We start from the raw sequence: 23,928 nt of genomic DNA, 5'->3' as shown, positions 1-23,928 counted from the left end.
TGGAGGAAACTGGAGTACCCAGAGAAAACCCACACAGGCCTGGGGAGAACATGCAAATGCCACACAGATGGACCGACCTGGATTTGAACCCAAGTCCCCCACTTGAGTCCACCGCGCTCACAGAGAAATGCTAAAAAAAAGAAACACAGGCAAACAATATATATTTTGATTCTAGAACATATTGGCCCATTGATGAAAAGCCATGACTGTAAAATTTGTGTGCATGATTGTGTGTTGATGTTAAGACAATATATCACTAGACTCTAATCTGATTTTATGACAGCATTAGTACAAGAGTATACTATGTATAATAATATATCAGATTCACAAAGCCACATACAGGACAGATTCTTCTTTGAATGTGTTGTGCCTTTCAAATTTTCAGTAAATTCATCAGCAATTATTCAGACACATTCTCTCTTTTAAGTCTATGTGATGACTACAATTCAAAAGGGGGATATATTCAGTGAGTAATGCCTCAAGTAGGAATTATTGTGTTCTGTAGTTTTTGGCGAGTAATTCCTCATTTGGTAGCCTGTAGGGGGTGATAGCCTGTTGGGGGAGGCTGTTGGCGCTTGAGAGCTTCTGTGTGGGCTTGTGAACTTGGCGAAGACACGATATGAGCAAAATTCAATTCTATTGTTTCCAGAAGATTTTACATTACTGTTCAGCCTGTGTGGTGTATTTCTAAGCAGTTTGATGGTCTCAGTATCTGAGAGGAGGATTAGTGACGAACAAGCAAAAGGGTTTATCCCCCTCCCTGCAATGGCTCAATTTTTATATTTACTCATGGATACTCATGCTTAAGTAAAATCATGAATGAAGCTTGTTTTCCAGATTTTTTTAGTTGATATTAATGACAAAACAGTTTTTTTTATTGAAATGTAACATTCAGATAGGTGTATTATTAAATTTTTCTATCGATATTTTTCTCTAAGAAACGTTTTTTGTTAATCATTCAAGAATTCTAGTTTTCATTTATCAGTGCCTTCTCATCATTATTTTACAAATATTTTCTTTGCAACTGTTGGTAATTGCTTTTGCCAATGTCATTTTCTATGCGATGATTTGCTGAAAAGCAGCATTTAACAGGACTTAACAGCATTTAACACACTTTTTTCAGGAGAGACATTATACAGAATCCTGGCCTGAAAAAAGTATGTGTTTAGGAAAAAAAAGGTTGCGTCTGCACCATACTGCTCCACAAACACACCCAGGAACTCATGGAACGGGATTTCAGCCCTCTTTTCAGTTGGCATCCCAGACACTTGGATCTGTAGATCCACCTCTATTTAAATGAGAAACAAATGAATAGACTGAATATTTATGCATCACCTATTCATGTAAAACTCAGTCAAAATGGCTCTAAAGTGCATTACCTCCATGATTTTGCCGGTCTATGAAATTGTATGGAGGCACAGCTGAGTCAATGGAACCTTTTCAAAGAGGGATTAATGGAAGTTGGGGCCTGCTGATGCATGCTCATGCTTCTTCGGCCCTCCATAATTCACATTGTCAGCTGAAGAGTCGGACCCCAGCACCAACCCGGACCTGTCTCTCATCATAACACGCAGTCAAGAGCATGTCAGAACAGATGAAACCACCGGCTCAGCACTGTCTAGGAACATTGAGCTGTAATTCACATTCTTGTGCTCTGACAGGCATCACTAAATCCAGGTCCTGCCATGATATGCTGCCATCTAACTGATCAAGAAAGCTCTGCTCTCAGACTGCTGGAGTACCACTGCTTCAAGAATCAGATTTGTAATGACTTACACACTAAGACTTCACCACAGTAGAGCAGTATTTACAAGTACCTATGGTAAAAAAGTTGAAATTGGTAATAAATTGGTAGTAATAATTGACACTTTATATTTTATATATGTTTAAGTTAATTTTTTCTAGTGTTCCTGTCAATAATATCACAATTTACAGTAGCTGAAGGTATAAATAAGTGTTCACACCTTTTTCATCACAGTTCCAATTAGAATTATTGCGAAAGGCGTATAATACTTCTCGTTGGCAAGTGGTCGTGCATTATTCTATTGTGAGGACATTTGTGTGCATCATTTTGGGAATATTTTGAAGGGAATACAAACTCAAACAACCCTCGATATTGACTGAAAGTCAGTGTAGAGGCGAGCCAAAGGTATCAAAATGTCAAACAAAATTAGAATTAAGTTTAGTGTCAGGTTTGATTAAACTTATTTTTGAGTGTCTGCATCGTAATCCAAGTTCATTTAAATTTGTTTATGTTTTGTTACGAGTGTGTTGCCATGCAAAAAGCCCCACCCCATTCTCCCCCCTCTCTCTGTCCGTCTCTCTCTCTCTCCCCTTCGAAATCCGTATAATTTTAGTACTATTAAACACATTTTAGTAATATTAAACCACTAGTTATGTGTTACTTTGTTAATAGATGGCGAATTAGAACAAATAAAACATTTTTTCCAAACCAATATCCTGTTTTTGGTGTTTTTTCAGAGGGTTGGAACAAATTAATTTGTTTTTAGTTCATTTCAATGGGAAACGTTCATTTGAGTTACGATAAAATTGACATACGAGCTCAGTCCCGGAACGAATTAAGCTTGAATCTCGAGGTACCACTGTATATCTTTATGTCGTTTACTGTCATCAACAGGTCAAATATCAACGCTCTGGTTAACAATATTCTTAGAATATATGCAATTTATTTCTTAGCTTGAGATTGTGCAATCTCAGTTAAAGTGGGTAGGTCGTTCTATAGTACCTTAAATATAGTATTTTTTCAGCCCCTCATTTCTTGTTCATTTTTTTATCAAGCTGACCAACATTCAGCATAGGATAAAACCATAATTCAGAAGACATTTACTACTATCATTGTCTTAATCACTATGAAGCATGTGCTATCCTTGCGCTGCCAGGGAAGCAGAGTAATAAAGAGGCCCTAAAATACAAATGAAAATGATCCTTCAAAAAGGCAATTAGAGGGAGGCAAAATACACTATTGTATGTAATGTATTAAAGCCTTGCGTACATTACTGATCTTTGGTTGCCACTTCTTTCCTTTTCTCTATAGCTCCTACGTCAGGCAAAAACGGTGGTGCTTCAGTTATTTTCATTACGTAGGGTGATGAATTATAATTGAATGGGCCTTTGGAATGATTAGAATGATGGACATTTACCCTTTTCAGAGCTTAAGAGGTGAAACCCACATTTGCACCCCTGGTGCTGGCAAATGGTGTGTCTTTTAGAAAGGAGATATGCTCCAGCTAGACAATGATGATGGAAGATATAACCTCCTTGCAGAAAATGAGAACAGTGGCAATGCTACATTGACCAGACTGAGTTACACACCATGTATATGTCATATAAAACTGCATGTGCATGTGTTTTTAACCTTTTGAATGAAAAGTTTTATACCTACGGACTAGGTCACATTTATTTAACATTATCATGCCAATCACTAGACATGGACTAGACAGATTATTGTTGCAGACACAGTACACCAAAGTACAGTAATTACTCTGTAATGGAATAACTACAATAAACAGTATAGGTAATGAACGAATGAACTGGAGAGAAAAAAAAACACGCTATTTTCGAAGCAGACTGATATGCTCAGTTTGAAAATATGTCCTCAGTCTCTAGTTTTGTTTTCAGCAGACTAATCCAAACTGAAAGTCTTCTTTCAGTTACATTAGGATACTTGACAGCTGACAGTCATACTGTTTCTTGTCAAGACAATGCTCATCACAATCCATTGTTTTCTTTAATTACATATGACTTTATTTTAATTTTGACCATGTAGAACCCTGAATGAGTTGTTCTGTTTTATTAGGTGATCAAGATCACTCATCTACTAGAATGGCCATTTTTTTAAAAACTGTTTTTACACAGTTCGTCTCATGAATACGTATACTTTACAACACATGACTAACATTACTTTTAACTGCTGAACTGAAAATACAATTGGTGGAGAATGGGGATATAGCACAATAAATGCCACACAAATATTTATGGTTTTTAATCCAGAGAGTGTCCGAGGCGATTTGAGTCAAACGCTTTACAATGGTGTCGTAAACTGATGTCAAGCATCAAAGTGTGGACCCACGATCAGACCTAAATGACTGTGTTATTTGTGATATCAACTTGTTTTGTGTTCACCTATAAAGCTTGCTTTCTAAACACAGTCCTTCCTTGTAGACTCCATTATCCAATGTGATGGATGGAGCTTGCAACTGATCACTCTCTCACATTGTTCTCCGGCCTCAAAGGGCACAAACTGGCTCATTAATAAACCTCTGTGATTAATTTCCAGCTCTTCTTCCTGTGTCTCTTCTCTTGTCGTCTTTTAAAGGCGGCACACTCCTAATTAGTGAACCATAGTACAATGACAAGGAGCACTGTAAAGGACTGATGTTGACAGTGAAAATAAATTTAATCTCTTGATGGCTAATGACTTAAAAATCTGCTCATTTCTGCCTGGGGATAATTTCTACTTAATTGGATCAAATTCTTTTTCCTCAAGCAATTATCTTCATCAATCTGTGATTTTTATAGAAACTTGAATTGTATTAAAAAAACAGACTACCATGTGAATCTCTGTAATGAAACTCTTAAAGTACAATGACAAGAATAAATTACATTCTGCCACAGTGTGAATGGTTACATTAGCTGGGAAACCTGTGTCAATAGAAAACATAAATGTATACAAGGCGGTTAGACAACATTTTGAACAAGTTGTTGACTTGAATGAAAGGGCTTGAGTTTCCAGTTCCGTTCACATGGCTTTAGTGGAATTGACAAACTTGGGACGGATGGACAGAAGCAAAAAGTCTCCCATTCATAGCTATGGTGCCTGCGTGGTGGGCTCAGTGAATGGTAGAATGAACAGATTAGGAGATTTTGCAAAACTACTTTGATGAAGAGGCTGATTATACTCTGAATTGCTCATTTCCTCTGCAAACACCATTAATCTTGTTTGGATCTCAGTGACTTAGCCAGACTGTTTCCTATTGGTGTGTTATTCCCACAATCTGAGGGAGCTCCTCTGCTCTTCTTTTATTAAAATGTGGACGGATGATCAAACAAATTTGTCATTCTGTCAACAGATACAAATTCAACTAAATTACGATTGATGCAGTTCTATGTGTTCTTTAAAGTTCACAATAATCAGTAATAAAGCCCAAACTGCAGTTCAGCATAAATGAACAATGTGTGTATTTAATTCCATTCAAACATTTACAAAGAGTCTTTGCTACTCTGTTTGTATTTGTATCTTTTATTTTATTATTAAATGTGATCATCTTTTACTTGAAATGTGTTTTTTGGGTGCGATTGGCTGGCCACCAATTCAGGGCATCCCCCGCCTCTGGCCCGAAGTCAGCTGAGAGAGGCTCCAGCACCCCTCGCAACCCTAGTGAGCATAAAGTGGTTCAGAAAATGAGATGAGATGGGGTGTTTTTGGGGGGAGGATGACAACAACTGCCGCTGAGCCACTCTGCCCTCTGAGAAACCTGAAACCAGAATTTTCAGAAGCTAAAATGTTCTTTCATATATGAGTCAAAGTTGAACACAGCTCTAACATAACTAAGTAAAAATAAATTGATACTAATTCAGAATCATGCGGGTTCTAACATGAACTCGTATTATAATCCCTAGAGATGAAAAAAAAATCGGTGACAGAAATAGTGGCTAATATCACTTCTCTGCTGCCAACTTCACAGGTTATTGTTTTTTTCTTAAACTACAATAAGATCTTTGCATAGTAACACATTTTCTCATCAGTGAAGTGCTTATGGACTATTTTTCATACTTGTTTGTTATAATATTGCTAGTAACACTGTGATGCCTCCTGTTGATTTAGATTTATATATGCATATATATATATATATATATATATATATATATATATATATATATATATATATATACATACATATATATATATATATATATATATATATATATATATATATATATATATATATATATATATATATGGCATCTGTAACAATGTGGCAGCAAAATGATAGATAAGGTTTACCCTAGGAAGGCAAAGACAACAATGGAGGGAATAAACAATTTTATTAAGTTACGTTTTAGAAAAATCCAACACAAATTCACAAACAGTGATGACCATGCACAGTTTTAGTATACAAGACAAAACAGTTACTTTTCAATATGAAAATAGGAATCTACATGTCAGTATCTCACAGAGATCATTTATTAATACAGCAGTATTAGGTTGGAGAACACACTATATAAGAGCAATAAGGTTGTTTTGGGCAGCCATGTTTTAAAAATATATGCAAATATATACATTATTCGAAATACACTTTCAAGAAACAACAACTTTAACAATATCAACCTTTTGAAAGGAAATTGATTTGCTGCATTTTTTTAAAATCAGGACACTTGATGTTGGCGTATGGAATCTCCTACTGATGTAAGGCATTCAAACTTTTTATACTACATACTAACACAGTCTTTTCCAGAAGACCAAACATTGTAAAAAAAACCTACAGTAAATTTTGGTTGCCTTGATTTCACATAACGGAAATCTTGCCTCAACCCTAAATGTACATATTAACAACAACAAAAGAATAGAGACAGTAGTACATTTTGCTAATCGATTATTTGATTTTGTTGTCTTAAGATCGTCACCTTTACCACATTCATGAAAACTCAAAGCCTGAAACATAAACTTAAGCTTAATGATAAAATAATGTAATCACTTAGTCCTATACAGAAAGCTCTGATCTACAATAAGAACAAACTAATAGCTATAAACGACATGATGATGTATGTTTGTTCCAAATTGCACCCCAATAATTAATAACATTGATGATTGCAATTGCAATTGTACCGATCTATATTTTCTTGCCACCTATGACATTTTAAACAAAATGAGATGGATGATCCCTGACTATAAGAAATAACTGCAGAATGATACATCAAAAACAATTTTTCTTGCAAAGTTACTGTATCTGGAATCAATATGTACTGTAACAAGGAACGTCAAAACTCATCTACACAACAAAAACTGTCACGCAAGTTTCATTAAATGCTTTTGCTCGGATTTTAAAGAGAAAGAAAAACTCTTTCTCAAGCAAGCTGGTTAAGACCACCTGCAGTTTCAGGAGTTTGATGATAAATTTAAGACTTTAATAATACTGATGTGTCCAGGTATTTATTTATTTTTTATAAATAAAGTTATCAGCATTGTGACAAAGCAAATAATTCATATATCAAGGGTGTGAAGATGAATTTGCAACAATCAATAAACAAGAAAGGTCACTGTCAATCACTGCACTATAACTCTAAAAAAAGCTTTTAAGAAAACATTTATTCTAAAAGCAAACACTCATACAAACGTATGAGCCGTATAGTCAACTAGTGACGGACACATTTGATGGTAACAGAATGAGTACAATAAGATGGAGGCCATCAATCAACCAGGTAAGTGAAACGTGGCACCTCTAATAATAGAATAGGAAAATCAATATTCCGATGACTAACAAGCGCACATCCTTATGAAACCAGTCTGGTAGCTAAGAGATGAGGCCTGATTATGCCATTTTTGGGGGGACTTTTTTTATGAGACCTCCAAGGTCTAAACATCTGTTCAGATGATTAAGTGGTGACAAGCCGTCACCTTGCATTAGTTCCTTGTGCTTTTGTTTGACTTTGGGGGTGGCAAGAGTGCAAAACTACAGATGTTGATAACCTTACAGCTGATGACTATACACAGTCTCACTTTCAGCAAAGGCACGTTAATGTGTAGCAGTTGGCTACATCGTTCCACACCCATTTGGGCACTATCATGACTAGAGTTATCACACTGCAACTCTTATGTGGCTTTTTTGGAAGGATAACAAGTGTAACTCTCATTTTCATCTTCATTATTCATTCTGCTATGACGTGAATTGTAAAATGCCAACAATGTGTTTTGCTCTGATTGCAAGACAAAACAATGCCAGTTCTGTCGCAAATATTTTTTTCTACCCAACAACGGAATTATCGTCTTCTTAGCTCCCTGCACACATTTTTGCCGAAACAATCACTTCCTGGATCCATATATAAATTTATGTATTCAACTCCCACTTTACATATACCCCCTGGAGAGCCTTAAGACCATGTTATTGATACAATGTCAAATTCATGATGTTGTTTGTATGCAAAAAAAAAACAGACATTAACTTTAACTACAATGTGAATGTCAGGTCTGGGCAGTTGAAAGAAGTTTGAGCTCTTGTGAAGGCACTGTCATTGGTTTAGTCCATTGTGCACTGGGTTGTCGTTGTTGTGAAATATAGAACATGTTGTAGGTTATCTTAAGATAAAAGAACAATGCACGTGGGATTTGTTCGACAAGGCAGCACATCTTTCGGTGAAAACCATACTGTTCACTATTGAATGAGCCCAGTGTGAGGGCAGGGCATTTATTATTTAAGGGTATGAGATGGAGAGCAAGGAGTGACATCTTTCACGGTATTGTAGAGAGATGATTAAAAATATTTAAGGGGGATTAGCAGCAATTAGCAATTACAACTGCTACTTTTCAATAATGTCAATCTTTTAATAATTTAATGTATTTTGCTTCTCAAAACCCAATAAGTGTTGCCTATTTATTTTTAATTGCCTATAATCGGTAAAAATGTTTCCTTTTGAAATTGCATTCAAAACAAAAGCAAGACGATGGGCTATTTGTGATTACAAATTGTCCTTGAAATTCAGTTATTTTTTACAAACTTTTATAAAGCATCCTTTGATTATGAATTTGGTATAGGGTGTATAGAATTGCTATTAAGGCAGGCATATCTTTTTCAGACACGTGGGGTAACTCATGTCGATATTATAACCTCAAAAATGAAAGCAGTGCCACTTATATATGCAGATGAAACATTGCAAATTATCATGCACTCAAGTTGTTACATCTTCGGATAGTCTTTTCTTAGATGGACTCCTTAACAGTTGAGCCTTTTAAGAAAAACCTTTCGGCCAGGCAAGCTGAAGAAAACGTTGGAGCTTTTGATTAGACATCACCAGACAAGGTAAAGCAGTGAACTGACGAGCGCTGCAGAGAGGTTGAATGTGCAGAGACAATGTGCGTCTGAGCCTCGAGCTCCCATGCCTGCAATGAAAAGCCAGAAATGATTAGCTTCTTAAAAATCATATATAATAGAAAGAAAACACTGTCTAAATTTCATCCAAAAACAGAAGTTAAAACTAATTACAAAACAAGCACGATAAAAAAACTGAGAATGTATGTATAAATGTAGTTGACATTGACATTTTTCAACTACCCAGCACAAGAAAAACAGGATGGTGACCTACTGTGTTAGAAATTAATCATTAATTATGTTTAAAGACACCCACACAGAGGGCATAGACATTTATCTACACACTGGTGTTTCAGTTATTAAAAATTAACTAAGATACATATAAATATCCAACACTAATCCAATTTCAGAGAAAATGCGCACATTCTGCCTCAGAGCATTTTACCAAGTCACCGATACAATATTAAGCACATGGCAAATTAGTGTGGCGTTGGTTGATGGATGATGATGATTTTGTTGGCCGTCTTTATTCTTTTAGCGCATTCATGAGCGACATCATATTTTGTGAAGACTGGGAAACATGGGTTGTTTGGTGATCTGTTTGCCGAAAAACTATACCCCCCACCCCCGTACCGTCATCCCCCCACATACTTTTTGTATAACATCTCACACAAGCAAACCCGACCTGAATACTAACATTAACAAAACACATAGTGCCTAGAAAACAAGAAAGACTACTGATTACTGTTTATTTTCTCTTTTTGGGGTGGTGTTTTTGAGTGGATTTTTTTGCATCAAAGATGGGTGGAGAATAACTAAGCAATCCCATATTTATACACAGAAAGTGTGGAAGAACAAACATGCGGTGGACTATATTCTATGCTGGAGGATTTTCTAAGAAAAAAATAATAATGTAATGGCTGTGATGGATGTGAAGGAGCCTACACTGAAACAGGTATAAAAGTACTACGTAAGGCTGTTTATATAACATGCTTGAATAGGGCGATATTAAAGTTAGATGTAGCCACTTTGACACACTTTTTGTCATTTGGGTTGAAAGAATAGTGAAAGGAAGAGAAAACTGTCATCTTACTTAATTTGTGGATGTGGATGGGTTCACTACCTAATCCTTCACCACCCTCGCTCATGGCCTTGATCTGAATGAGATAATTGTCATTGCTGGAGAGGTTGAGCTCAACAGACGTTTTATTCGTGACATAATAATTCATATCATTATAGCGATGTCTTTTCAGCACCACCTAAAGCAGAGGAGGATCACATATGAAAAGCAAACTAAGGCAAAGATCTCGATTCCTTGATGATGAAGAGCAAAATTATTTGCAAAGAACGAAGCCTTACCAGATATCCAGTGACTTTTGATTCTTTCTCCGTTGCTACAACAGGATCCCAATGCATTGAGAGTGTGGAACCAATCATGGACCATTGCACGTTTAGCGGTGCCCGGTCAGGTGCTAGATGAAGATCAAAAACATACATTCAGTGCAAGAATGCAGGGATGTACTATATTAAAGAAATCCACTTGAGTAGGTAAGATTTTTTGTTTTAGTAACACTTGAACACATCATTTGAGACTCATAGGGTGCTGTCTTCAAGAACTATAATTACATTGACTGAATCCAAACACATGGAAAAAAATAAAAAAATGACTGACAAACATCGTGCGGAGGAGTAAGAAGCGCTGCGGTCAAGTTATGTAAATGTGATCATTTTCTGATGGAGAATTTATTAGGTACTGTGTGCTGCCTTGACATTCTCTGAGAAAAAGGGAGCATTTGAGGTTGTGTCTGGCCACAGTGTGAGAATTTTTTTGTCTTGATTCTGGATGAAAGTTTTAGATAGATGTGAATTTGCACTGAAAATGAGGTAGGTGTGGCAAAGTCGGGAGTGCCTTATAATCTAAAATGACAATGTAACCGTATAGTGAAAAGATGAAAATAAACCTGTTATTAAAATAAATTTGAACAAGAGTGTGGATGTTTGGCTAAATTGGAAATCAAATGGGCCAACATGGCAAATATAACAACAAATAGTTGTGTCAATCTGCTCTACTAAAAAAGCTGGATAATTTGACAGTTGTGTAAATAATTGTTAAAATGAACCATCTCTTTGACATAACTAAATCAGTTAACCTCTGAGTAAGAGCGCTTCTTTAGTTATTTGTATTCCTGGAAGAGAATGCAGATAAATAGCTTGACATAGAATAGAAGAAACCATATGAAAAAATACATGATCTACTTTTTTATTTTATTTGTAATTGATTATTTATTATTATAAAAAATAATAAAAACAAATAAGCTCAAGTTATTGTTGGTCCCAGGTCTGTCTTAGAACATCAGTCAGCAAAGGCGAATAAAATTGGTACCTTAATTTTTAAAGCCTATGAAATCTCTTGGTTTGGGAAAAATTAAGAATGCGCCCACACAGGCTTTACTTACGTGGCTTCTTTGTTGTGATGTTGATAGGCACCGACTGCGGCCCGGGGCCGGCGGTGTTGCAGGCAGACACTGCAAGATAGTAGGCTGTATTCGAATTTAGCCCAGTGATGTTAACAACGGTGTGGTTTCCTGATATGCGTACTTTGCCGACAGTATCAGGCTTGGTGTCATCTTCCCAGTACATGACCTTTTAAAGGGGGAAACACATGGTAACATAGAGTTTTTGATTCATACATTAGATAAATTAATATAGCAATAGAAATTGTCAACAATCTGTGCAGACAGGGATGGTGGCATAACAAATAATAGAGCTCTCATAATCATCATATCAGTTTCAAAGGCATGTTATCGCTGGAGTAAAAAAGAAACACCATGTTCCCTTGTCCCACTTGCCTTTTCTTCCAGTAAATTAGTTTTTTCTCCTTATTGTCACGGTGTTACCTATCCCTGAGATTGTATCCAGGTTTTTTAGGTACATTTTGTTAATAAATTAAAACAAAATCCACCCTCTGCTTTCCCAGCATTTGGGTCCTTCTCCGCTCACCACTACCTAACAACAATACTGTATTGTAAAGAAGAATTTCAGATTTATATCATTAGTACAATAAAAAGAACAGTAAAAAAGTGGATGATACCTTCCAGAATACATTTCCTACCTAATTTCATGATTAAAATTACTGGTACATAGTGTTTTCTTGAGATGGAAGCGTTCCCTTATTATAAGTGAAAAGACCAAGTGCAAGCTTGGGAAAAATTAGATTGGAAAGATTGCTTGTTTTTAATGCTGGCTTTAACATAACTTCAAAATTCATTTAGTATTTGTATTTAAGTGCCTCAATAATCATAGAAAAAGAAAAGCAAAATGGAGATGTAAAGTCTTCCTCAGGGATGACTTTAACTCCCTTTTTTCATCTATTCAAGCTGTGTGATCATTGCTCGGACGCCGTTCATTGTAAATTTGTGAGCAGAACTAAGTTATTAAACTAAATTGCAATTCAAATATGATTTAATGAAAACGTGATTATCACAGATACAACTCACATCTTTGGTTCTGTGCTGTTGGTGGTGCATTCAGGATTTGTATGTGTCAGGATTGGAAAAGAATTCAGTTCTAAAAGGAGAATGTGCTTAGTGCTATGGTAACTTGAGATATTTGAGTCTAGGGCAATAGGTGACATATATTGAAAGAGCACAAGGAGAAAAAAAAGATAATCTCTATTTGCATTTCTCAACAGATGAGGGATTCTACTTATTCACATGATGATAGAAAATGTGAAGGAGAATGGTGGAATTCAAAAAATGTATAGCATAGTTTAAATGAAAATATCCCTAAAACTAGAAAGCTATAATAAAAAACCCAATATTCGTGTTTACTTGTGTGGGTGGGGGGTGGATGGTGTTTAGGTTATAGCTTCTCACCTCATATCCAAGCACTCTTTCGGGGATGGCTGGAAGAGCTTCCCAGATCACTTCAATTTGTGTTGCAGACACAATCCTTGGTATAACCCTCTTAGGAGCTACACTGGGGACTGCAGAAATAAAGCATATAGCGACAATTTGTGAGTCTCAGCGTCTCACAGACTAATAGCAATAAGTAGAAAGCACAGAAGAGATCTGTACTTTCAGAGAAAAGCTATTTCCCCCCTTCTTTTAATGGGATATGTGACTGACGTAAGGGAATACTGCTGCCCTGCAAATTCAATTAACACTCTACCTCCCTGACAGCATGCTGTAGAAAGTGTCTGCTAGGATTTTCCCTAATCTACCATCATGATAACTAATATACGGTTGACATTCTCAGCTTGAGTGGGCAAGGAAACAACAGGGGTGTGCAAAAATCATCAGAACATCACAATTCAAGGTCAAGTTGCAAGGAGATAGCACATCTTTAAGCCCCTTCCCCCTTTGCTGATTGGCTGTTTGTGGATACTTTACCATCTTCTGCTGAATACACTGTGCCGATAGAGCTGAAGGGGCCCTCCCCTCTGTTGTTGAAAGCTCCTACTTTCACATCAAAAGGCGAGAATGGCGGAATGGTGTCATTGTGGAAGACATAACGTGCAACACCGGGTGTGGAGATGATGGCTCGTGTCCAAGTAACTGTGCCCAGGGGCCTGAGAGCAATGATGTAGCCGAACCCCTCACCATTCTGCAATTCCTCGGACACAGGCTGGGAGCAAAACACATAACTACAGTGATATTAAAATGCATACATACAGAGAAACAGACAGACCCCTCACTGTTCGGCACTTGAAAAAAATCATAAACCATTGCTTGCAAATAATGCCAAGATCACGAGAAACCACACTTGTATTTTCCTTCTACACGTAGCTATGTACAGTAATTATAGACTCATAAAAGCAAAGGCTCTATGTTCTTGCATTTGGAAGGGGGGGGATGGGACTCAGAAGCTATGCCAGCAAGGGGCGTCTCACCCTGGTGGGTCATAAAATTGTACACCTCAGTCTGCACAATTACCCAAAACAATTATTGAGCAATAGTAAGAATAGTCAAATTCGACGGATGACTTACCTCCCATGTTATCACTAATTCAGATTTTGTGCCCCCTCCTCCTCCAATTTCAGTGGGAGCTGTATCAGGAACTGAAAGCAGAAAGGCCAGGGGGAAGCAATTAGAAGACAATACGACAATACAACAAATGGATTTACCATCAAGCTGCAGACAGTTTATTATACATAGTGTACTGTACCTCACACATAGCCCACATCATCCCAATATTCACTATTCAAGTGCATAACTACATAGAATTTTCCCAAAACATATACTATATACTGAGTATTTCACCTCAACTGATTTTGGTGTGTAATTTAGTATGCAATTTCTGTGGCAATCCTACTTTAACCCACCTGAATCTGTCTGTCTGGATTTATTCTGAGATCCACAGGCATCTAAATTTTGTTTGGAATGTGTATCTTGGACAGTGAAATACACAATTTATGTTTTTTAATGATTGAAAAGTACAATCCGTTGCAGAGGAAAATACAAATTAAAAATGCATTTTGGAGGAGATAAGCGACCCTCTCAGTGCAATTAACCATCTGCAATTCACAGACATCTGGACTGTAAAGGAAATTTATCTGCGGCCATAATGCTGATGCCCAGAGGGCAGGACTGAGTGCAGAGGTGGGAGATACGCAATGACTTAATGCGGTTGTTTAAGTTAACAATATTTATTTGCACCTTATGTTTTGGAACAACAACTCTGCAATGGTCATAACTTTCCCAAAGGTAAGAAAGGCAACATTAGAGAGTATTAAGTGGTGTAAGGCAGTAACCTTCAGTGTACAACTTGGTCTATAAAACAATTAAAATGAAAAATCTACAGTTTTAGTCAGTATTTTTACAACCTAGTGTTATCTAAACTGTTGAAAATGAAGACAACTAACATTTTTGATTGGTTTTACTTACTAGTATCCTCTGTCTTGGTTTTGGCTGATGGTGGACTGGGCTCTCCAAGGCCCACACTATTCTGTGCCACTATTCTGAACTCGTACTCTACCCAGGCATTTAGATCCACCACTGTTGCTGTCAGTGTGTTCCCATTTACCACTTCAGGCACTGATACGTGAAGAGCATAAAATAAAGGTTAATGAAAAAAATGTGCATGTTTGATCACAATTGCTGAAATGTACGACAACCAAGAAATACGTATTTCGTTACTTAATTTTAGATATACATTGCTCTATTGTCAAAGGCAATGTATGTGTGATTTGGAAGAGAAAGCACAATTTAAGCATTTTTCCTTTGTAAAATTTCCAACTTGTCAGCAAATATACATCCATTTTGGAGGCTAATTTTCCTTAGCCATCTTTTTAATCTTGCATAATTTGTATAGGGTGTTCACATTTTCTCTGTAGTATATCACATTTGGAAGACAATTGATTTCACTTTGACTGTACTCTGAATGAATGAACATGTTTCATAGATACAGAATGTGGGTGGGCGGTGTTTGATGATACCCGTATCAACAGCCTGCCAGCCCACAGTAAAAGGTGTCCGACACTGGATGATGTAACCGGTGATAGGGCTCCCATTGTCTGTTCCAGGAGTCCAGGAAAGCTGTGCTGTGCTGTCTGTGATTTCCTCAACTGTCACTTTGTCAGGAGGGCCTGGTGGACCTAAATCGATGAGACAACGAGCTGGGTGAGCTCCCCTCTCATTCCAAGAATCCCCCCATCAAACTCATCAAGCCCTCCATGCTTTGTCTAATTAAGAACTCTGCCCTTGATGTGCACATGAAGAGACTTGTTATATTTGATGTGCTGGGACTAAATGGATTACCAGGAATTAAAAGAGGTATTGAATGAGGAACATTTATCAGAAAGTGGATGAGTTAAGCGGGAACAGCGGAGACCAAATTCGATGCATACATAGTTAGAGTCCTAGTCATATGCTCTGGTGACAGTGCTGTTGTTGTTTGATGTGCTGCTTCATTATTCAACGTTTCCTATGATATTGCGCTGGATGTGTAAATGAACCAATTAGACTCATTTTTTATGATAAACATTACCTCCTCAAAGCACCTGGGATAGCTATTACAGTTTGTTAAGGGCATGAATACCAATGTAAATCACTAGAGATAGCCCTGCACAGAAGACTTATACACAGAGCACATACCAATGAGGTTGCCTCAGCTGGCCCTTAAGTCACAAATGCAGGAGTGTGTATGTTTTTTTTTAATATCCCAGCAGCACATACATAATGAAAGAAATGGTCATCATTTTGAAATAGGGAGTATCTATTTTTAATTTTATTTTTTACTATGCAGTATGCTCAAAGGGAGCTAGACCACTATAATTCAGTCTATAAGGAAATTATTACTTTAAAAAAAAGAAAGTAGAAATGCAGTGGTGGTTACCTTTGACAACCAGGATGGCAGAGGTGGACAGACTCTCTACTTCAGTGTCAATAACACAGACATACTTCCCACCATGATTCAGTTGAATGTTACGGATCATAAGATCTCCCGATACACTCTAAAAGAAATATAAACATTGAACATGTATTGAGAATGAGGTCATGATTCATTTCATCATTCATTTTTCTATTATGAGTCTATTAACTTTCATGACACTTTGCGCAATCCTCAACTCTTGAGGCTGCCAATGTTTTCATCGTTTTTCACAACAACAACAGCAGACACGACAGATGTAACCAGCACACACAAAGCTATTGGCTATCCTTCAGGCTTTATCCCACCGTGAAGCTTCTCATTCTCCACACAGCTACAAATTCAACACAGGAAGTATAAAATAAACACAGTCTAGTTGATTGGTAAAGTAGTCCTTATTAGTGTGAAATTGCTTCAACATAAGCAAGAAATTAGTACATACATAAGGCTGACTTATCTGCATGGATATACTGGCTAAATTGACAAAAGACACTGAAATTTCAATTAAGTAAGTATAGAAATAAACTTATATCGGCATTGGCCATAATTGTAGTACATGTACACTTTAATATCCATCACACAGTTTTAGGGAATAGTTTTATTATCTTACTATAATTATCTGATTAATAATTCCAGGAAGATTTAGTAGTATGACACGCGGAGATAAAAAAATGCACAATATTCAATCAGTAAATTTGGAGGAGGGAAATGTCCATAACATATTGCCAAATACTTTTCTGAGCGGTTTTGACAATTTCTTCAAAAGCTAATATTTGTACTGCAACACACAATTTTAGACATAAGTTTATTCTTTATGTTCCAAGATCATTGAATCTTTATTAAGACCATAATTTCATGGTGACTTTATGAAATGATGACACTCTCCACCCCTAGTCTGGCATTACTTTAATGATCTCCATTTCAACCTAGAATAAAATATAAGCCCATTGCTTTGGAAGGGGGTCACTTTGGGGTTAGCCCGTTATGGGCGCTGGCCATTTATATCAGACGTCATCACCCACAACAGGAGTCCATTAAGGATGCATCCCTTCTTGAAGAACTGGCAAGATAACCTGTATTCCACACTCTTTGAGCCTAGGAGCTGAATCTAAATCCCTCTTTCATAAACTCCTCTTTTTGATCTGTTAAGCCTCAGACACATATCTGAGTCTCATTCCATCCCTAATGTTATTATCCACCTGGCCAAACTCGGAGCTACAGTAGTTGTTTAGAGCAAGAAATCTCTTCCTTGCCGGGAAGCAAGTGAGGCAAATTTGCTTTAATTATATAAATTAATTCACCAGAGGCTGTTAAGGAAGGATCTGACATTTTTTTCTGATGGCATTCATTTAAATTAACTGTGAGAAATATAAGATCTTGGAAATCACACAAAGCTGTCTTCAATATTACACCTCTAGTCAAACATAGAGGTGGTAGTGTGACAGTCATTGGCTGGTTTGCTCCTTGGATGACCTGGATGCTGTGGTGCATTCGTAAAATAAGACCCCCCCCCCAAAAAAAAACAAAAAAAAATCTGCGAGAGACCTCAATTTAATCGAAATAATGTGGGATGACCTTAATATTAAAACTTAATATTTGACCTTCATGGTCAAACACCATCCAGTGTTGCTAAATTCAAACTATTCTACAAGGTTGATCTGGACAACTTTTTTAGAACAATATGTGAAATACTCATTGCCTGATACATTAGAATGAATAGAAATCATTTGATTTTGGGGCTAAAGCACTGGGACTTGCATCAATGCAAGGATTTGAAAAGGGTGAAAGGAGAGCAATTACTTTTTTCCAGGACTGTGGGCCTTACCCGGGAAGGGAACGCATATCTAACATGAATGACAATTTATCATTATTTCCATGCCGAAGGATGTCAAATGAGCTTTCATAAATGCCACGATGGGAAATGCCGTCATTAATGAAACCTTTTGGAGCACAGTCTCTATAAATAGTACCTATGCAAATGCAATTACTGTTGAGAAAGAGGATACAATATTCTTCCTAGAAAAGTAGACCCAGTATGGTTATAATATCAAACAAATCTAGGAAGGAAATGCAACAGAGTTACAGTTATGTATTCTATTGACCTATTTATTGAGGATTCCACGGAATATAAAAACAGGCACGGTGCATAGAAAATTTCCGAACACTCCAGTGGCTTTAGTATTACTCAGGTTGAAGCAGCCCTCTGTGGGGCTGCTGAGTATACCCCGTGCACGGTCCACTGTACGTACCAATTAATCCCTGAATACCCTGACAGTGCTAAGAGTTTAATGTTTGGCATGACTCACCCCACCCACTCTCTCAAAATGATTGCCGTCTTGCTGGAAGTCGATGAGCTGGCCATTAAATGCCCATGAGAAAGAGACATCCAGAGCTGGATCACAAGCAATCTGGCACGGCAATACGATGCTCTCGCCAACAATTATCTCGGTGTTTGTGGGCCTCACTGTTATTCTGGTTGGCTCTGAGCAGGGAAACAGATGACATTGAAAATGTGTTATCTGTGCTGCGGGTACCCTGGAAGACCACTGCGACATTCGCAACATAACTTTATTTTGGTGTGGGAACAATGTATACATAAGTGAGTCTTTATTAGTCGGTTGAACTGTTTAACAACATCTCTGCATTGCCTATTATGTTCATTTATCCATTTAAAGATCTGTGTTACTTTAGCCTTTCAAGATGTTGGTTAAATACAAATCTTCAACGCATTCCAAAAACTATAGATAATTGTATGCAATACAAATACAAAGAAATATAGGCAAGAGTTTAATGATCTAGTTTCATTGCCAGAACAGTACAGTACAGTATGTATAAGAAGTAGAGTGCTTTACTTTAAAGCATGACAGGTGTGTTATAAATATTAAGGATAACAAGACCCACCTGTCACGATCAGCTGACCACTGGTGCTTGCTGACCCAAACTGGTTCTTTGCAATGCATGTATAGTTGGCCGCATCGCCCCTTGTCACGTTGGAAATCTTTAATGTTCCACTGGAAAACAGTGTAATTCTGTGTGGGAAAGACAAAACTTCAGGGTAAATTGCTTCGGAAAGCTCGCTGATTAAACTTTGATGATCCAATTATGGCTCCATTTACAGTATAGTGCACAACTGCAGACATAAGTACGGGACAATGGCAAAAAGTGTGACTTGGCTACTCAATAACTCAAATTTGTTCTTGAATATCCATGAGAAAATGTGATAATGGATAATGACTTCTTCAAGTGGATAGCCAGGGCTTTGAACACTGGGGCCAGATTTCGTCATTCAAATAACCAAAGAACACAAGCTGAATTACATTGTAATGCAATCTCTAATGTGGTGGATGAAGAGAGAGAAGTGTAATGGGGGAAACAGCCCAGTTGAAAGTCCTTTCAACTCTGTGCAACGTTTCAATTGTCTTGCACAATTCTGTCCAAACTTCACCAAGTTGAACTGTCATATTGAGCTGCAGATTTGGTCTGGTGAGGATAATTGGCAATGGCCAAGGCAGTCTTCAGATAGCTTTATGTCTATATGTCTTCTAGATCTCATCTCATCTCATTTTTTGAACCGCTTTATCCTCATCAGGATCGCAGGGGGTGCTGGAGCCAATTCCAGCTGTCTCCGGGCCAGTCGCAGGGGACACCCTGAATCGGTGGCCAGCCGATCGCAGGGCACGAGGAGACAGACAACCATGCACACTCACACCCATACCTAAGGGCAATTTAGATTGTCCAATCAGCCTACCATGCATGTTTTGGAATGTGTGAGGAAACCGGAGTACCCAGAGGAAACCCACGCAGGCCCGGGAGAACATGCAAACTCCACACAGGTGGACATGACCTGGATTCAAACCCAGAACCCCAGAGCTCTGTGTGTGTGTGTGTGTCTGTGTGTGTGTGTGGTATAGCTAACGCTCATGGTTAATCTTTTTTTTTCCATTCAGAGGTTTAAAGTCACAGAAGCATTTGTTGGGTTAAAATTGTTGTTTATCTAATCCAGGCATGTAGCTTGAGCTACATGTTGTTTCTCCCCCACACAGTGCAAGGATCTTTCTTCTGGAAAATGTTTTTCATCCTGTAGCCTTCACACATTTAGTGTTGTATACTTTGAAAGACTAAGAAGTGTCTCTCTTGTGTGCTAAATGTCAGTCATCTTCGGAAGTATACCAATTTCCAACTTTTGCATGCAACCGAGCCAACAAAAGAACATTTATACTACTCATTTTTTCAATAATATTAACATTGTTTGGTCCTCCTTTTAAATAAGCAGTATGGGGCAAACATCACATTTCCTCTGTTCACTGGATGCAGTGTGTATTTTAACTTCCTCCCTGGCATGTCTGAATGTGTTATTATTTTCTGCTTTCTTTTTCATCAAAATAAAACTGTTTTTGTTTATTTATGTATTTTTTATGTACCGTGATCTGATTGCCCTGCTGCTTTTGTGGATGCCCAGGTTTGATTCCCACTTGAGGATTGCTTAAGAAAGGCCATCTCACATAGAAAGCTGTGTGCCAAATCTATTGTGCACATTGGCTGTTTTTCTGAGGTGACTTTGAGATGAGAAGATGAAAAGGATGGATATGTGCATCATTTCATTTCATCTTCCGTGCCGTGCATCCTCGAAAGTGTTGCGGGGGCTGGTGGAGCTTATCCTAGCTGACTTTGGGCAAAAGGCACACAACACCCTGTACTGGTCACCAGTCAGCTGTAGGGCGGGTGGATATGTATTTTTTTAATATTTCTGTTCAGTATTGTGGTATTTGCCTGCTCTGATTGACTATTTGCCCTTTTGTGTCATTCGTTTAATTGAGCAAATTAAGTTTATTCTGTTCACACTGAGCAATCAAACAGACAAACACTGAAATAAATCAGTCTTCAATTTGCAGTGTTCAGTTTCTGAAGGGAATTTTATTTGCCAAGATGCTGTTTCTATCATTTACAAAAAGCTCTCAGCCTTTACTTTGGTGATCTATCTCTGACTGTTTCAAGTCATGATAAAGAAGAGCACAATCAATTTTTAATCACAGGTGCAATAGCTTTAAACACCTTCCTTTATTTTCATCAGGAAACAACTGCTTCTCTGTTTTGTTATCTTGTTGTCTATTTCGAGCAGCTCGGATAGACATGACCATGACTTCCTATTCTCATTACATATACCAAATACTTTTCAAATGGCTGTCTCATACTGTCGTTAAGTACTAGCATTGAGAATTTTTCCCAGAAGGAAGCCTTGCTCTGCCTTTCTCAGTCCTCATTAACTTTCCATTCTTCCTCCTTAGCACTTTCCTCATGCATCTGCACTCACGCCAAATATACAATTCAAACATGTCTGCACATGATTGTGAATGAAATCTGCAAGGAGCCTACCTTTCATTTCTCTGCAGCATCTCATTATCCTTTTTCCACAGGCTAATTGCTGGGGGCGAAGCTTGCGGCTTGCATTCAAGAGTGACTTCACTACCCAAGCGAGCTTTTAGCACAGCCTTTATTGGACTTTTGGAGAAACTGGGAGGTGATGCTGAGGGTAAACGAAGCGAGGAAATAGTGAGTTTGTGATTTAAGAAAGAAAAAAAAGACTAGAGACAAGTTGAACCTTTCCAGATCAGTCAGGATCAACCATATTCAATGTGCATGTTGTCAAATTTGTTAGTCTTTCCTTATAGATTAAAAAAATATTCAGATGGAAGTACTAATCCACGCTGTTAAATAATAATTGCTTCAATGATATCCATGTCCATTGTTCCCTGTGCGATGAAACGACTATATGAATATGAGACATTTTTTAGATTCATCTATTGCTAACACAGTCAACATGAGTTGGCAAACTGATTGCAGAGGAGAAATGTGGCTGCCTGCTGTTATTTATCTCAAAAGATGATCAAACACACAAACAGATAAGTAGGAAAAAAGCACAAGGAAGGATGCAATTTTACCTAATACCATTAGTTGGGCTGAAGAATAAATAATCCCATGTTTGTTTTCAGCTACACACTGATACATTCCAGCATCTGACAGATTTAACGCAGCTATGGACAGGGCCCCATTTTCGATTTGTATCCGGGCCTGCAGAGTAGAAATAAACAGTTGAGCATATCCCTTGCAATGCCAGTCTTTTATGTCCGAAGGCACAAAAGCAATTACTCGTGCACCATGAGGAGACTAAGACAGCAGGAAAGCAGAAATTAGGGCCTAAGGAGCCTTGTGGCATTCCCACATATGTTCCAATTGGAAGACAGTTGCAAAAAATGGCTTCGCTGCATTGTCATAACACTTCCTGACACAACTGCGTGTTGGAAAGCAGTTCATGCTCTTAGCTTAAAGTTAAAGTGACTAATGCCTGAGACTATTTGGGCATGTTTATTTTCAAGTAAAAAGTCACATATATGAGATCTTCAGTAAACTTTTGGTGATGTCTTATTAAATGACTAGTTTAAATTTACTGCATTTCATTGTATTACAGCTTCTGCAAAAATGAATGGATTCACCCTGTAAAGGAAAAACAATCAAGACAATGTTATACACCTCAATATGTAGTCTCTTAATTAACCAATCTTTCTTGTTTTTTGACTGTGAGGGAAGGCCAAAAGCATAACTAAGAAATTTCCCAGATTCAGACGTAGCAGCCCAAGTGTGTGCACATAACAACGATTTGTTTGACCATTCAGAAAAAAACTAATTTAAACATGCCGATAAATAAGGTAACATTTTATATTATTCAAAACCTTTCAACTAAACTGCAATTTTGGATGTAATCCATTGTTCTAATCATTTCAGCCCCGTTTCAATTGGCACAGCAATGCCAACCAGTTATTTTACCTCTGTTATCAATTGCTCTCCGTTCTTCAGCCAGCTGTAGGATGGTTTAGGCTTTCCGTTCGCCTTACACTCCCAGAACAGCTTTTGGTGGATGGACAGAACTGTGTCCGCCATTGTCTGGAACCAGTGAGGTTTAGCTTGGAATAAATGAGAGGATTACTTTTTCAAATGAGTTTGCAGAAGAAGACACAAGGTCAGTAGCCTGGCATCCAAAATTCTAATATTTTTCAAGCATTTATTTATTTATTTATTTTGAACATAATGGATGAATGAACGATTGCCTACAATTTTATAAGAGCTGTACCAAAGCAAAATAGCCTGTTAGACAGACCAATCTGTTTCATTCAGATAGAACAGATTTTTTTTACCAGTATAGTTAAATAGCCAAAAGTGGTATTGTTTGCAAGTACTACAGTTTTACTGAATTGTCAGAATATGTGCAATATGAATGTGAAGCATATGTTCATTCATTTTCTGAACCGCTTTATCCTCACTAGGGTCGCGGGGCATGCTTGAGCATATCCCTGCTGACTTTGGGCCAGAGGCAGGGGACACCCTGAATCGGTGGCCAGCCGATCGCAGGGCACGAGGAGACATACAACCACGCACACACTCATACTTTGGGGCAATTTAGAGTGTTCAATCAGCCTACCACGCATGATTTTGGAAACCAGAGTAGCCGGAGAAAACCCAC

At 37.7% G+C, this 23,928-nt stretch overlaps 1 protein-coding gene across 1 annotated transcript in view; it reads right to left on the bottom strand.

Moving 5' to 3' along the window:
- Positions 1–6,057: 6,057 nt before the first annotated feature.
- cntn3b (contactin 3b) overlaps positions 6,058–23,928 on the bottom strand; it is a 37,813-nt gene continuing 19,942 nt past the window's right edge. The window contains exons 9-23 of the mRNA XM_077603243.1: positions 23,235–23,371; positions 22,352–22,481; positions 21,786–21,936; positions 19,314–19,441; positions 18,719–18,894; positions 16,380–16,497; positions 15,481–15,639; positions 14,930–15,079; positions 14,033–14,103; positions 13,436–13,670; positions 12,920–13,029; positions 11,501–11,687; positions 10,404–10,516; positions 10,138–10,303; positions 6,058–9,115 (exon numbers count right to left, since the gene is read on the bottom strand). Of these exons, the coding sequence (XP_077459369.1) occupies positions 9,024–9,115; positions 10,138–10,303; positions 10,404–10,516; positions 11,501–11,687; positions 12,920–13,029; positions 13,436–13,670; positions 14,033–14,103; positions 14,930–15,079; positions 15,481–15,639; positions 16,380–16,497; positions 18,719–18,894; positions 19,314–19,441; positions 21,786–21,936; positions 22,352–22,481; positions 23,235–23,371 (2,123 nt within the window). The 3' untranslated portion in view covers positions 6,058–9,023. The remainder of the gene's footprint in view (positions 9,116–10,137; positions 10,304–10,403; positions 10,517–11,500; positions 11,688–12,919; positions 13,030–13,435; positions 13,671–14,032; positions 14,104–14,929; positions 15,080–15,480; positions 15,640–16,379; positions 16,498–18,718; positions 18,895–19,313; positions 19,442–21,785; positions 21,937–22,351; positions 22,482–23,234; positions 23,372–23,928) is intronic.

The sequence above is a fragment of the Stigmatopora argus genome, chromosome 6 (assembly GCF_051989625.1).
Source record: "Stigmatopora argus isolate UIUO_Sarg chromosome 6, RoL_Sarg_1.0, whole genome shotgun sequence".
NCBI classification, from domain to species: Eukaryota; Metazoa; Chordata; class Actinopteri; order Syngnathiformes; family Syngnathidae; genus Stigmatopora; species Stigmatopora argus.
Note: the sequence above shows the minus strand (reverse complement) of the source record. Positions and strands in the feature narration are given on the sequence as shown.